Source organism: Rhinichthys klamathensis, unplaced genomic scaffold, assembly GCF_029890125.1.
Source record: "Rhinichthys klamathensis goyatoka isolate OS25496 unplaced genomic scaffold, OSU_Roscu_1.1 h1tg000058l_1, whole genome shotgun sequence".
Taxonomy (NCBI): Eukaryota; Metazoa; Chordata; class Actinopteri; order Cypriniformes; family Leuciscidae; genus Rhinichthys; species Rhinichthys klamathensis.
The window spans coordinates 1,324,268-1,337,965 of record NW_026606603.1 but is presented as its reverse complement, the minus strand read 5'-3'; the positions used below and the strand labels follow the sequence as shown (position 1 = coordinate 1,337,965).

General features: G+C 44.1%; 1 protein-coding gene across 1 annotated transcript in view; it reads right to left on the bottom strand.

Moving 5' to 3' along the window:
- LOC130083771 (E3 ubiquitin-protein ligase TRIM39-like) overlaps positions 1-13,258 on the bottom strand; it is a 33,553-nt gene extending 20,295 nt beyond the window's left edge. The window contains exons 1-5 of the mRNA XM_056248777.1: positions 13,062-13,258; positions 11,922-12,478; positions 9,757-9,852; positions 2,763-2,996; positions 2,380-2,527 (exon numbers count right to left, since the gene is read on the bottom strand). Coding sequence (XP_056104752.1) covers positions 2,380-2,527; positions 2,763-2,996; positions 9,757-9,852; positions 11,922-12,476 — 1,033 coding nt within the window. The 5' untranslated portion in view covers positions 12,477-12,478; positions 13,062-13,258. The remainder of the gene's footprint in view (positions 1-2,379; positions 2,528-2,762; positions 2,997-9,756; positions 9,853-11,921; positions 12,479-13,061) is intronic.
- Between the last annotated feature and the right edge of the window lie 440 nt (positions 13,259-13,698).

The window sequence follows — 13,698 nt, the reverse complement described above, 5'->3', positions numbered from 1 at the left end:
TGATAAGGAAAAAAGTGAGCTTGTATCGCCGGCGAGACCGCCGACCCCAGAGGGTTAATGGCTCTTGGAGCCCCTGTCCCATTCTTTGAATAGCTATGTTGATTTGATTAACACTCTAGAGTCTAGGGTAGGTTCTTATGCCTGGATACTTCATTCGCATGCTTTGTTTAAGGTTGTCACCCAAGTGCTTTGTCTCCATTTCTAAGCACTGCCCACTAAAAACTTAATAAACTACAATGTACACTGCCTTAGACTTGGGTGACTACAGCGACGCACAGCGAGTCCTCAATAAAGAGTAACTCCTGCTTGAAAGATAGCACCACGCCTCCTGGTCCCTGCTTCGACGAAGAAAAAGTTCACAACAGAAGGTACAACATTTCTTTAGTTTTGTGATGTTGTTTTTTGGCTTGATTTGAACATTGCATTACGTGTGTTTGAAGAAATTTTATTTTTAGCCTTGTGAGTTTTTAATATTATTATTGTAACAAACTTGCTAGTGAGTATTTGATTATGATTATTCTGGGATGATTTTTTTCTTTTGAATAAAATGTATTTCTTTGTTTAATTGGACAACATGTCTCTGTCTTCTCATTGTCGAACCTGTTTTCCTTTTCTTGTGTTTCCTTGGGTACAAATCCCAGAGTGTTGTAGTCATTGTCATCTGAATCTAATTATACAGAAAGTACCGCTCTGGTCACACAGGGTTAGTTAGTTATGTTAGTCAACGAGGTGCGTAAGCAGGAGGAGAGGATGAGGTGTATAAAGGCCATTTCCCAGGCCAAGCAGGGAGAGTGGATGAGATGGGAGAGTGTGGAACAACGTAAGATGGGCTGGCAAGACCTTTGGTCAATGGAAGAGAGTAGGATCAGTTTCCTTATTAGGTCAACATATGATGTTCTCCCATCACCGCAGAACCTAAACCTCTGGGTAGGAGAGGATCCCTCTTGTCCTTTGTGTTCATCACCTGCCACATTAAGGCACATTTTGACAGGATGTAAGGTGGCTCTTAGCAAGGTCGGTTTACTTGGCGCCATGACCAAGTACTGCGATGTTTGGCTTTAGCATTAGAAGGCAAGCGTAACATGACCAATAAGTTGCCTCCTGTTCTAGCAAAACATTACACGCAGAAGACAATATTCCTCCGCCCAGGTGAGCAACCACCAAGAAAAGGTGTTAACACCAATTCTCGCCCAGGACAACTGGAAGCTGCTAGGGACTGGAAGATGCTGGCTGATCTTGATCAACAGCTTATTTTTCCACCTGAGATTGCCACCACTAACCTACGACCAGATATTGTTTTGTGGTCTGGATCAGCACGCATTGTTCAACTGATAGAGTTAACAGTGCCATGGGAGGATGCGGTAGATGAGGCATATGAGAGGAAGAAACTGCGGTATGCTCCTCTGGCCACTGAAGCAGAACAGCGAGGATGGAGAGTCCAGGTTTATCCAGTGGAACTGGGTTGTCGAGGTTTTGTGGCACACTATACAACCCGGTTCCTCAGAGACATCGGATTCAGCGGCCAAGAGTTGAGTCGCACAGTAAAGAACTTATCTGAAGCAGCAGAAAGGAGCAGCAACTGGCTGTGGTTGAGACGGAAAGATTCTAGCTGGCTGTGTGCAGGCCGCCACACTACGGTTTCGTAATTCTTGAAAACTTGAAGAGTCTGTTGGTTTATTTGTATACGTTCCTGTGGATATTGCGTGAATGACGGGAGGTTGGGCAGATATTGTGTTTTGCGGTAGGTGGTATGCCATACGGAACCGTTGTCCACTGAAACTGCATATTAACGCAGCAGTGGGGCTCGACAGCCTTAGTCAAACGGGTTGGCGCGTATGGTTGGGTTGCGGTGAGATTGTGGTTAGGTCTCAGCAGCAGGAGGGATGTAGAGGTCAGTAAGCTGGGCTGAGTTGAGTGGGGGACGGAGGGGGGTGACTCTGGGACGCCAGAGTCACTGTCGAGCCCTCTTGAGGTGTCGTGGGCTAGTCGACGAAACACTGAGGACGGAAGGTGCCCACTTGAAGACCCTAGAGATGTCCCCTACTCGGCTCAATCCAGACGGATGTCGTGCTGGTCCTGTAGTTGCAGCCGTCGCGTGCGCTGACGCGCCAATTACACTGCAGCCGTTAACGCCGGACAGAAGGGGAGTCACAGCACCATATGGAAAGAAGCGTAAATGGATGGAGAAGCATAGTTTACTGTAAAGCTACGTCTTAGTTTTGCTTATCTTGGCGAAAGCCGAGTACAAATCAGCATGAAGTTTTAACATCTACTCTCGTGTAATGGAAATCAAATTGGATTTAACCCATAATATACCTTGGAAACATTATTTTCTTAGTTAATGACGAAAAAGATCTACTGTATTTGATATTCACATACCAGTTTGATTGAGTTTTTCATTTAGTGTCTGATTAGTTTTCTTCAGTTGAGTCAGGGCTCTATACAGAGAGCTCACATTCACATCAGAGTCAATCCTGATCTCAGTCCAGTTCTTAGTGTTTGGACAACTGTCCATGGATGAGCTCATCTATAGCAGGAGAGAGAGAGAATTATTAAATGTTATTTTTTATATTTATAGTTAATGTTTTACACAGTACCTTTCAAGCATAGTTAACCAAATTTTCAAATTTGACTATTACCGCTTCATTCTCTTTTGTGCAATTTCTAGACTGGTAAAAATAAAATATTCAAGCATCTCATGTTTTGGGACAGAGTGTTTGTCTTGTAATATTGTACATATTGACTGAGAGATGTTGACAGACCTGTATGAGATGGAGATGATCTTCAGTGTGTGAGAGCTGCTCCAGCTCAGTGTTTCTCCTCTTCAGCTCAGTGATTTCCTGCTGCAGATCTTTAATGAGATCTTCAGCCTGTCTCTCTGCTGCTTTCTGCTGTTCCTCCATCATCTTCAGCTGCTCAGACTGACATCTCTCAATGGACCGGATCAGATCAGTGAAGAGCTCCACACTGGAGGATTTCTCTTTCTCTGTGTTTCTCTGATGAATGAGATAAATTAGTAGATTCATCTATTAAAGGAGTGGTTCAGGATTTTACCCACTCCACAGTTCACCAAAAGCAAATAAATTATAACGCCAGACTATCGATGTAAATGTCTGTTGAGAGAATAATGTTAGAAATCAAACTACCCTTTCATCGCATTGCAATAGTTATACTTTGTTCCCTGTATTTATTAGCGCAGTCTACAGCAGTGGCGGAGTGATATTAAGTTACCTAGGCAACTGAGAGAGGTAGAGAGCACTGATCTATATAGAATGACTGGATAGCTCATAAACGTAAGCCACCGCGCCGCCATAGACCAACGCTACTTTTGTGTCATCGAAGGGTAACGCCCCCTTTTGGGGGAAAACAAACGGATTCCCCTGAGAACAGAACTCGCTCTAGTTCTGTTAAGTTTCTTGATGGCAAAAATGGCACAAACTTAAAGAAGCTACTGGATACTGTCACGGGTTGTGGTGCGGGTTGAAGAAGAGTCTGAGGCAAGAAGGCTCCAATTTAAACATTTACTGATAACTAACTCAAAACAGGTACAGGCAGGCAAACAAAACTAACACTACTACAACTATACATAGACGACGACCGACCAAGACAGAATGAACAGAAGCAAACTAAATACAGAGACAAATGAACATTAATGATGTGAAGACAGGTGACACAGATGATGATAACGATGAACAGGTGGATGATTGAGGGAGTGAGTTCAGGTGTGGAGACAAGAGGATGCTGGGAAGTGTAGTGAAGATGACGAAGACAGAATGGTGCAGACGATGACTGTGACATAACGCCCCCCTTCAAAAAGGCGCGACCTCGCGCCGTAGAACATCAATGGGGTGGGGGGGGGTGGGCGCCCTGAAGGCTGGCCAGGGCGTGGCCAAACAGGGACAGGAAGCCTCCAGGGCGGATCAGGAAGTGCAGGCGGCCAGGGCGGATCAGGAAGTGCAGGCGGCCAGGGCGGATCAGGACGTGCAGGCGGCCAGGGCGGATCAGGACGTGCAGGCGGCCAGGGCGGATCAGGACGTGCAGGCGGCCAGGGCGGATCAGGACGTGCAGGCGGCCAGGGCGGAGCAGGACGTGCAGGCGGCCAGGGCGGAGCTATCGGACCCTCGGGCGTCCAGGGCGGTGGTGACCCTTCGGGTGGCCATGGTGGTGAGGACCCCTCGGGTGGCCATGGCGGTGAGGACCCTTCGGGCGGCCATGGTGGTGAGGACCCTTCGGGCGGCCATGGCGGTGAGGACCCTTCGGGCGGCCATGGCGGTGAGGACCCTTCGGGCGGCCATGGCGGTGAGGACCCTTCGGGCGGCCACGGCGAGGGCCTATGGCCCCCCCCAAAAAAATAAATGGGAAGAGTGACAGAGTCATTACAAGTCTCTAGGCTGGACGGAACCAGCGGTGAAGGGGTCTCCGGACTGGACGGAACCAGCGGTGAAGGGGTCCCTGGGCTGGACGGAACCAGCGATGAAGGGGTCTCTGGGCTGGACGGAACCAGCGGTGAAGGGGTCTCTGGGCTGGACGGAACCAGCGGTGAAGGGGTCTCTGGGCTGGACGGAACCAGCGGTGAAGGGGTCTCTGGGCTGGACGGGACCAGCGGTGAAGGCTCTGTGCTGGACGGGACCAGCGGTGAAGGCTCTGTGCTGGACGGGACCAGCGGTGAAGGCTCTGTGCTGGACGGGACCAGCGGTGAAGGCTCTGTGCTGGACGGGACCAACGGTGAAGGCTCTGCTGGGCTGGACGGGACCAGCGGTGAAGAGGGCTTTGAACTGGCCGAATGGGCCATGATCGTTGTGTGTGTAGCCCACACACACAAGATCGCCGTAATCAGCACTGTATCTTTCAGAGCTGGCTGGACGGTCTCTGGCTGGACGGTCTCAGGCTCTGGCGGGCAGGCGACGGGCTCTGTGCTGGATGGGACCAGTGGTGAAGAAGGCTTTGAGCTGGGCAGGACCAGCAGTGAAGGCTTTGAGCTGGGCAGGACCAGCGGTGAAGAAGGCTTTGAGCTGGGCAGGACCAGCAGTGAAGAGGGCTTTGAGCTGGGCAGGACCAGCTGTGAAGAGGGCTCTGGCACAGGATCAGCGGGCTCTGGCGCAGGATCAGCGGGCTCTGGCGCAGGATCAGCGGGCTCTGGCGCAGGATCAGCGGGCTCTGGCGCAGGATCAGCGGGCTCTGGCGCAGGATCAGCGGGCTCTGGCGCAGGATCAGCGGGCTCTGGCTCGAAGACTGGCTCTGCAGGCGTGACATGAAGATCTGGGCTGGGTCGGACCAGCGGCGAGGGCTCTGGGCTAGACGGGCACGGTGGCGGATGGAGCCCTGGACTGGACATAATCAACCCAGGGTTGAAAAGAGGCCAGAATGTAGAGTGGTGTCGGGCTTCTACACGACCACCTCCTCTACTGCGGCCTCCACGGGTCCCGCGAAATATGGCCAACCGGGTCCCCGCAAATGGAAGTCCTCTCTCCCGCTCGGTCATCTTCAGTTTTTTAAGGGTCGGTCGTTCTGTCACGGGTTGTGGTGCGGGTTGAAGAAGAGTCTGAGGCAAGAAGGCTCCAATTTAAACATTTACTGATAACTAACTCAAAACAGGTACAGGCAGGCAAAAAAAACTAACACTACTACAACTATACATAGACGACGACCGACCAAGACAGAATGAACAGAAGCAAACTAAATACAGAGACAAATGAACATTAATGATGTGAAGACAGGTGACACAGATGATGATAACGATGAACAGGTGGATGATTGAGGGAGTGAGTTCAGGTGTGGAGACAAGAGGATGCTGGGAAGTGTAGTGAAGATGACGAAGACAGAATGGTGCAGACGATGACTGTGACAGATACGGGGTTACAGAGGTGTCCCTTTGAAATGGTCGAAAACTGGATTAATGACCCCACGCAGTGGCCAAATATGGACTATTCAGACATCTACCACTATCTCGTGGAATCACCAAGTAAGTAGCCTATTTTTTTTGTCATTAACACTCACAGTATGACAAACTAGACGATGAGGCCATGTCACTTATTGGATCATATTTAACTTGATTTAAGCTATTGACATAGTTTTGTTGTCGACTAGCTATACTAGTTAGAAAGACTAAGCTGCTAGCAGCTAACGTTACGTGATTAGCTATCACTAGGCACGCTACCTTGGCTGTTAACTGATTTTACTGTTGAAATAGTGGCAGGCTAGGACTAAAGTGGACTTGGCTGGTTTCTGCTTGTGTCTAGAAAGTGCTTTAGGCCTATATGACTTTTCGACGAGCACTGCTCTGGGCTACATGTAACAACACGAACGGCAGTAGATCAAGCCTTCTAGGCTAGATAGGATAGCGTAATGTCACAACATCCAATTTGATAGCCCCATACACATACATTGGTCCTATACATATTTTGCCGTACACTGTAAACCTTTTTACAACTTTCAAAGTCCTAGCACTTTCTAGACAAAAGCAGAAACCAGCCAAGTCCACTTTAGTCCTAGCCTGCCACTATTTCAACAGTAACGTTATAGTATAGCTAGTCGACAACAAAACTATGTCAATAGCTTAAATCAAGTTAAATATGATCCAAGTGACATGGCCTCATCGTCTAGTTTGTCATACTGTGAGTGTTAATGACAAAAAAATTAATAAATAGGCTACTTACTTGGAGATTCCACGAGATAGTGGTAACGTTAGATGTCTGAATAGTCCATATTTGGCCACTGCGTGGGGTCATTAATCCAGTTTCCGGCCATTTCAAAGGGACACCTCTGTAACCCCGTATCCAGCTCTTCTTTAAATACCGCTCACGGTCCTCGGCCGGCAAAGAGAGTGTGTATGTTTGTGCCATTTTTGCTATCAAGAAACTTAGCAGATCTAGAGCGAGTTCTGTTCTCAGGGGAATCCGTTTGTTTTCCCCAAAAAAGGGGCGTTACCCTAGTGAGCTCACGCGTTCTATTGAATAAATCCACCTTATTCCTGACGACCTTACTGCGTTTTGAATTATGGGTGGCACTTCCGGTTTGGGGAACTTCCATTCAAAAAGGCTGAAACTAATAATTTCAAAAGGTTACCCTTCAAATAAAGCTGATCCGTCAGTTTGACTGGATGAGCTGTCAATTTTCCTTCATGATTTATTTTCAGACATCATGAGAATAACGTTATACTTGGTATTTTAACGTGACATGTTATAACAAGAATATATCTATGGCAAGAGCTCTTTTCAGTCGCTGCTTTCTTTTCCTCATGATGATTTTTATTTTTTCCTTTGCAATTCGCTGTAAAAGGATGAAAAAGTACAACATATACGGCACATTTGTGGTCTGTTCTCCCGAATTTAATTTACGATAATAATTCACTGGAATGCACGAAGAATCTCTCGTTATTCTCCTCAAATCCTCACGTTTCTTTCCAGGTTTGTTTTCACAGGTAAATGCAATTTATTATCTGTCAAAATGACGGAAATCACTTTGATATAGTGTCACGTAATGCTGAAGTTAATGAATATTTTTGATTAAGGCTTGTTATACAATAGGTATATTTGCCTACTACAGTGATATTTAACCAAAGACTCGCGCGTTTGGGGCTATTTTTGGTCTGTTGACCTTGTTGATTATTTTAAACTTTTAAATTTCATTTTAATGTTCGATGGTTGAAGGGTGAGTAGATTAATGTCATCTCATTGTGACACGTTTTTAACGTATTGCGTTCATAGAGCGAGCCTTTCACTGATTGTTTACAGCTTAACGGAAGTTACACCCATAATTCGCGCAAAGCATCATGGGGCGTAGGAATAAGGTGGATAGGAAATTGTATGATTTGACTAAGAAAACATTGCATAACGAGACACCGTATTTAAATCTAAAGTCTCCCTGAACAGTCTTACAACACAAACATCCTAAGCATTTAAATGGGTATTTGTTTAAAGCCGGAAATTATTCTTGCTTACTAAAAATTAAGTGAATTGTGAACTTAAAATTTAGCTCTTTCTGATTGTGTTTTACAGATAGATCAGTAGTCTGTTCAAGTATTTGATTAGTTAGCAAGAGCATGTCCAGGAAATGCATAATACAAATTGTATGGGTTAATGTACACCTGTTTCACCTCCTATTTACCCCTTATTTACACTGCACACGTCTGCGGTGCGTTACAGCTGCGACACGGCTAACGTTACCGGAGCTGATCGCGCCCACAAATCGGCAAATCACGTGGAAATGCTCCTGGTGTGAGTTGACACCGCGTGAAGGTAGAAATAAAACATTGTCAGACCCGTAATGCGCCGCAGATGTGTGCAGTGTAAATAAGGGGTTTACACCACAGTTGCCAACTCTCGCGAGACAAATAAGCAGCTGTAGCTTCAAAAACAAGCCCAAAACAAGCCATTTTTTTTTAAAACAACATGGAAATAGCGACAATTGTGCATATAAATTACTATATATGGGCTAAAAGTACAACCTGTGAGCAGTTTTTCAAGATCCTTTTGTGATCTTCGTTTTACACTTGTAGATGCACAGCGGGTCATCTTAAAAGTGCCGTCAGAGCTACTAATCGCTGTATAACGGCCGTTGGAGCCCTCTGCTGGTAGGGAATCGTAAGATGGCCGCTCGAACACTTCCGGTGGCTTCACTGCCTGGTGGCAGTTTAGAACGTCATGAGCTATCCAGTCATTATATAGATCAGTGGTAGAGAGAGGTAGTGTTAGAGATAGAGAGAGAGGTAGTGAGAGGTAGAGAGAGGTAGTGCAGGTAGTCCCGACTGTAGTGCGCTTCTGTTCTGTGTTTTCAGCGCAGTACTACGACCGGAGTAAAGTAAAATTCCGCCGCTGCTGAGAAACTAGTTCCTGTAAATGTAATGCGATCATTGAGATGCAAGAGTACTTTGATTTCTAACATTATTCTCTCAACAGACATTTACATCGTTACTCTGGCGTTAGAATTTATTTGCTTTTGATGTACTGTGGAGTGGGTAAAACTGTTTATAATGGCAGGCTAGCAGTTACCGTTGACTCGCGCTAGCCTAGCACCAGCGAACTATGCAACTGGAAGGACTGGATGAAAATTTTTGAAAACTGTCTCCACTGATAAATAACACCCAGGCTAACTTGGAAATGAGGTCCGATGTCCAAAATTCTGAAACACCCCTTTAAGTTTTATCTATTTAATTAAGAACCTTTATTAAAGGGATACTTCACCGATTAGCATTAAGCTTTGTACCAGTAGAAACCCAGTATTTTCGAATGACCCTGCTTCCCTCCCTCATGTCCCCCTGAGTCAAGAGATTTCTGTATTGTGTGTCTGGAAAAAAAACTCAGTTGACGCAAAAAATCGTAATTTTGCGTCATCAAAGGCTTTTTTGGCCAGAGGCTATAGACTACAGCCAGTAGTGGGAATTAGTTAGCCCATAGGGAGTGGGATCTCATGATAAAACGGCGTCTTTTCAGTTTCGAGTCAACTAGTAGCCTAGTTGTATAATTTCTTCCGATACTGCCCTTTGTAACCTGTAGGCATGGCTTGGGAGTGGCCTCGTAGGGCAGCGAAGCAAGTGCATTCTGGGAGTTGTTGTCTTTCATCCACATGAGCCAAAAATACATTTTCTGGCTTTTCTCAGTCTAGGAGGCACCAACTTCTAAAATAATTTCACATTTCTACTACATAAATGACCCAATTTAAATACACATTCATCTTTCCAGCTGTGAAATATCCCTTTAAGACGATTTAAATATTATAATGTATTATCAATTTTGCAATGTTTTAACTTCCACTAACCTTTCTCAGCTCTACTGAGTGCTGGATCTCTTGAATCTTCTTCATTCTGTCCTGGATCATCTGATGAACGTCGGTTTGTCTCTTAGCCAGATGATTCTACATACAGAGAAAAACAGATAACTTCATCCTCTGATTTTTTTAAATTAATTTTTTAAAAGTTGACAAAATCAGCTTTTAGCAGATCTATAATAAAAAAACAATTGGCAGTTTAAAGGTAGGGTAAATTTCAGAGTGGCTAGCATTAGCAAGCTAGTTTTGAAAGCCTAAGATCCCGCCCTTCCTTAAAGGTATTGTAGGTAGGATTTTTTTTTTAAACTTTTTGCCAAATTTGTTTAAACTTTCTATATATATCAATGCATAATTAAAATATAAGTACTCTGGAAAAGAGAGTATAAAAATCGAGTGTCTGTAGTCCTCTCAGGGCTGTAATAAACACAGCTACTTATCTCCATTCACTTCCACCCCCTCCATTCTGGGCTCCTTCCAAAACCACGCCCCCAAAACACATGAACGCGCGATGCCGACAGCTCAAGCCCCGTTCACACTACACGCGACCAAGCGACGCGATACCATTCATTTCAATGGTGAGTGGGCGACTTCCGGCGACACGCGCGACGGCGACCAGATGGGGCGTGTCTGGCGACGCGACAAAGTTGAGATCGGTTTAACTTTATGCAAATGGAGAGCGACTTTCGGGAGCGACAACCAATAGGAGCGGAGCGCGTATGATCCTTCTCCACATCATTGGATGTCATTCATAAAGGCAACCAGTAGTAGGAACTCCCACTAGCGACCTCATCGCCAGCCACTGGCGACATGCAGCGACAAAGTCGCTTGTAGTGTGAACGGGGCTTCACAGCTGGAGGACGCGCTTACCAGCGCCCAGCGGAGAGGAGCAGTGCATGTAGTGACATCATGTCAGACTCACATGTAATAAAATACCTAACTTTATCATTATGAATATAAACAACTAACATGGCTGTTAGTACTCACTATCAAGCTAGCATATCGATACTGGTAAAGTTTAAAATATATTGAGTTTGATTCGTTAACGAGCTAGTAACAAAGCAAAGCTAAAAACAGGTTGCATTGATACACGTTTTCCCATTACAATCAGTTACACTGTGATGAAGGTGAATTTCGTGTAAGATTCATAACATATACGCCGTGTTTTGCATGTAATTGTGTCTCTTACTAGTCTCTTGCCCTCCTCGAGTCAAACGAGTGCGCGCATGTGGGCAGCGCATGTAGCAGCGGGGGTGTTGCCATGGTTGCGAGAGAGTGACAGTCGCCTAAGCCAATCCATTGTTTCGTCCCGAAAGGAAATAATGAGCTGTGTTTAGTGCAGATTAAACGGTCTAGAGTCACTCGATTTGTATACTCTTTTTATCAGAGTACTTACATTTTAATTATGCATTGATATATATAGAAAGTTTAAACAAATTTGGGAAAAAGTTTTTTAGACCAAAAACGACCTACCCTACCTTTAAGAGCGTCTAATAAGTGTCATGAGAGACGGTGTTAAATTACCTCATGTCTCAAAGCATATAAAATTACATTAATAATAAATGTAAAAAATAATGGGGATCTATGTCACATCCACCAGCTGGAGTGTCCTTAAACTCCACCAGAGGGCACTCCTTCTGACTCCTGGGCTTTTCCATTATGAACTTCATTTCTCTAAACTCAATTCCTGGAGGGCCACAGCTCTGGACAGTTTTGCTCCAACCCTAATAAAACACACCTGATCCAGCTAGTCAAGGTCTTCAGGATTACTAGAAACTTCCTTGCAGGTGTGAGTTTGAGTGAGTTTGTGATATTCAAATCGCTGTTCAAGTCACTTCAACTTAAATTATATTAAACTGACTTTAAAAAATTGGGTTGAATCTTGCATAACTTTTTTAAAAAGTTGAAATTGCTTAAATAATTTTGGAGAGTTAATGCTATTTAAAAACATAAGTTGCCATGACTGATTGATCATATAATTTTTTTACAGTGTGCTTCAGGGAATTAAATTTTTATAACACTTTTACATATATTATAACAAAAGTCACATTCTTACTGTTCAAAAATAACCAGGAACAGCCAAAGTGTCATCCTTATAAGGTTATAAATCTTATAAGGGTTTAAGTGTTTTGTTTTAAGTGTTGTTTGCAGATATTTACCTTCTTCTCTCGACTCGCCTCCTCTATAGGAACAGTGTTGTGAGTCCTGTGTTCTCCTTCAGTGCAGGACAGACAAACACACGTCTGATCATCTCTACAGAACAGCTCCAGAGGTCTCTCGTGTTTCTGGCATATATAATTCTCCAGATTTTCCACAGCATTGATCAGTGTGTGTTTCTTTAGACGTAGGACTCTGCGATGAGGCTCCAGATGAGAGTCACAGTAAGAGCTTTGACACGTCAGGCAGGTCTTCACAGCTTTCTGCTTTCTTTCATCACAGATGTCACAGAACACCTCAGTTTCTCCTAGATTGAGCTTCTCCTTAAAGTGTTGCACAACCTCTCTGAGTGTTGTATTAATCTTGAGATCAGGTCTTTTGCTGAATTTTTCTTTACAGAGTGGACAGAAGCAGGTCTGTGTGTTCGTCCAGCACTTGATCAAGCAGGTTCTGCAGAAGTTGTGTCCACATGGAGTGGTGACTGGATCAGTGAACACTTCCAGACAGATGGAGCACTGGAGCTCCTCATTTAGTGATGGACCGCTGGAGGATGCCATGACTGACGAAGCAATGACAATATTTCATCTACATTGCCGAAAAGAGCAACTTTCATAATACAAGTTATGTGCACTGACTGAATATTTTAGTTTGTGTTCTAAAATGGATGTTGCATGGTTAAAAATATAAATAAAACCTATAACAACTTAAACTATGAACCACTGTAAAGCAGTCAAAGCAGCCATTTGTGCCTTAAGCAGGCATGAGACAGCAGTTTCTAACAGGAAGTTTCTCCACCACTAACTCTAACCTCACTGAGCCTAAAAGCTCCGCCTCTGACTGCCAGTGTGAGACTGCTACAAAATCAGGCCAAAATGAACTTCCTTTGGAGACGACTTGCCAAAGGAACTTTCAAAACTTTTTGATTAATTACAGTAGCACCTCAGGAAAATACTTCTGGCAGTAAGGAAGAGGGTCGTTCAAACTACCCGAACCCTTTCGTTCATTCTGTTACTAGTCTAAGTCTCTAAAGTGTGACTTTGATTTACAGCCAAAAAAATGACAGTACTTATACCAACATTCTGATGCTGCTTTCAAATGCTACCAAACTACTGAACTATAGCTCTTATATATCCATCACTTACCTGTGAGTGAATATCAGATCTGGTTGTTAATTTCAGAGTTTCTGAAAAGAAATGTGGTTTGAAGAAGCTTCCTGCTCCTGTTTAGTTTCACTTTTACTTGAGTTTACTTTACTCATCTGCAGTGATGTCATATAGCTCCGCCCATAATCACAAATACAGACCAGTTCCTCATTTAGCCCTGCTGAGTGTGTTAATGGTGTAAGAAACCTTTAGAATATAAAGTTACATTTTACATAATTGCAGCCTGATAGAAACGACACACTACATATGTTTCACAGTGAAATCCTCTATGATTTCCTGGTTCTTGGACAAAGGTAAAACAATAAAAATGTATAAAGCCATTTGAAAAGTAGCAGAAAATGAAATCATGTAAAGATTGTGTGCACAAAGTCTAATATTTCATAAGTTTACATGCATGGCAGTTATTTCTTATAGTTATCAAATTATTAAAGTTTCTTTAATGTTGTTTTATCTTTTTATGACATTTGTCTGCTTTGTCAGTACATGTTACAAGAAAGATGGTTTTAAATCACTCAAGAGTTGCTTTTAAAGTCACTTGCTCTATTTACAATGCCAAACATTATATCCAAAATCAACACATTTGTCTGTACAATGTTTTTCGTTATTGTAAAGTGGC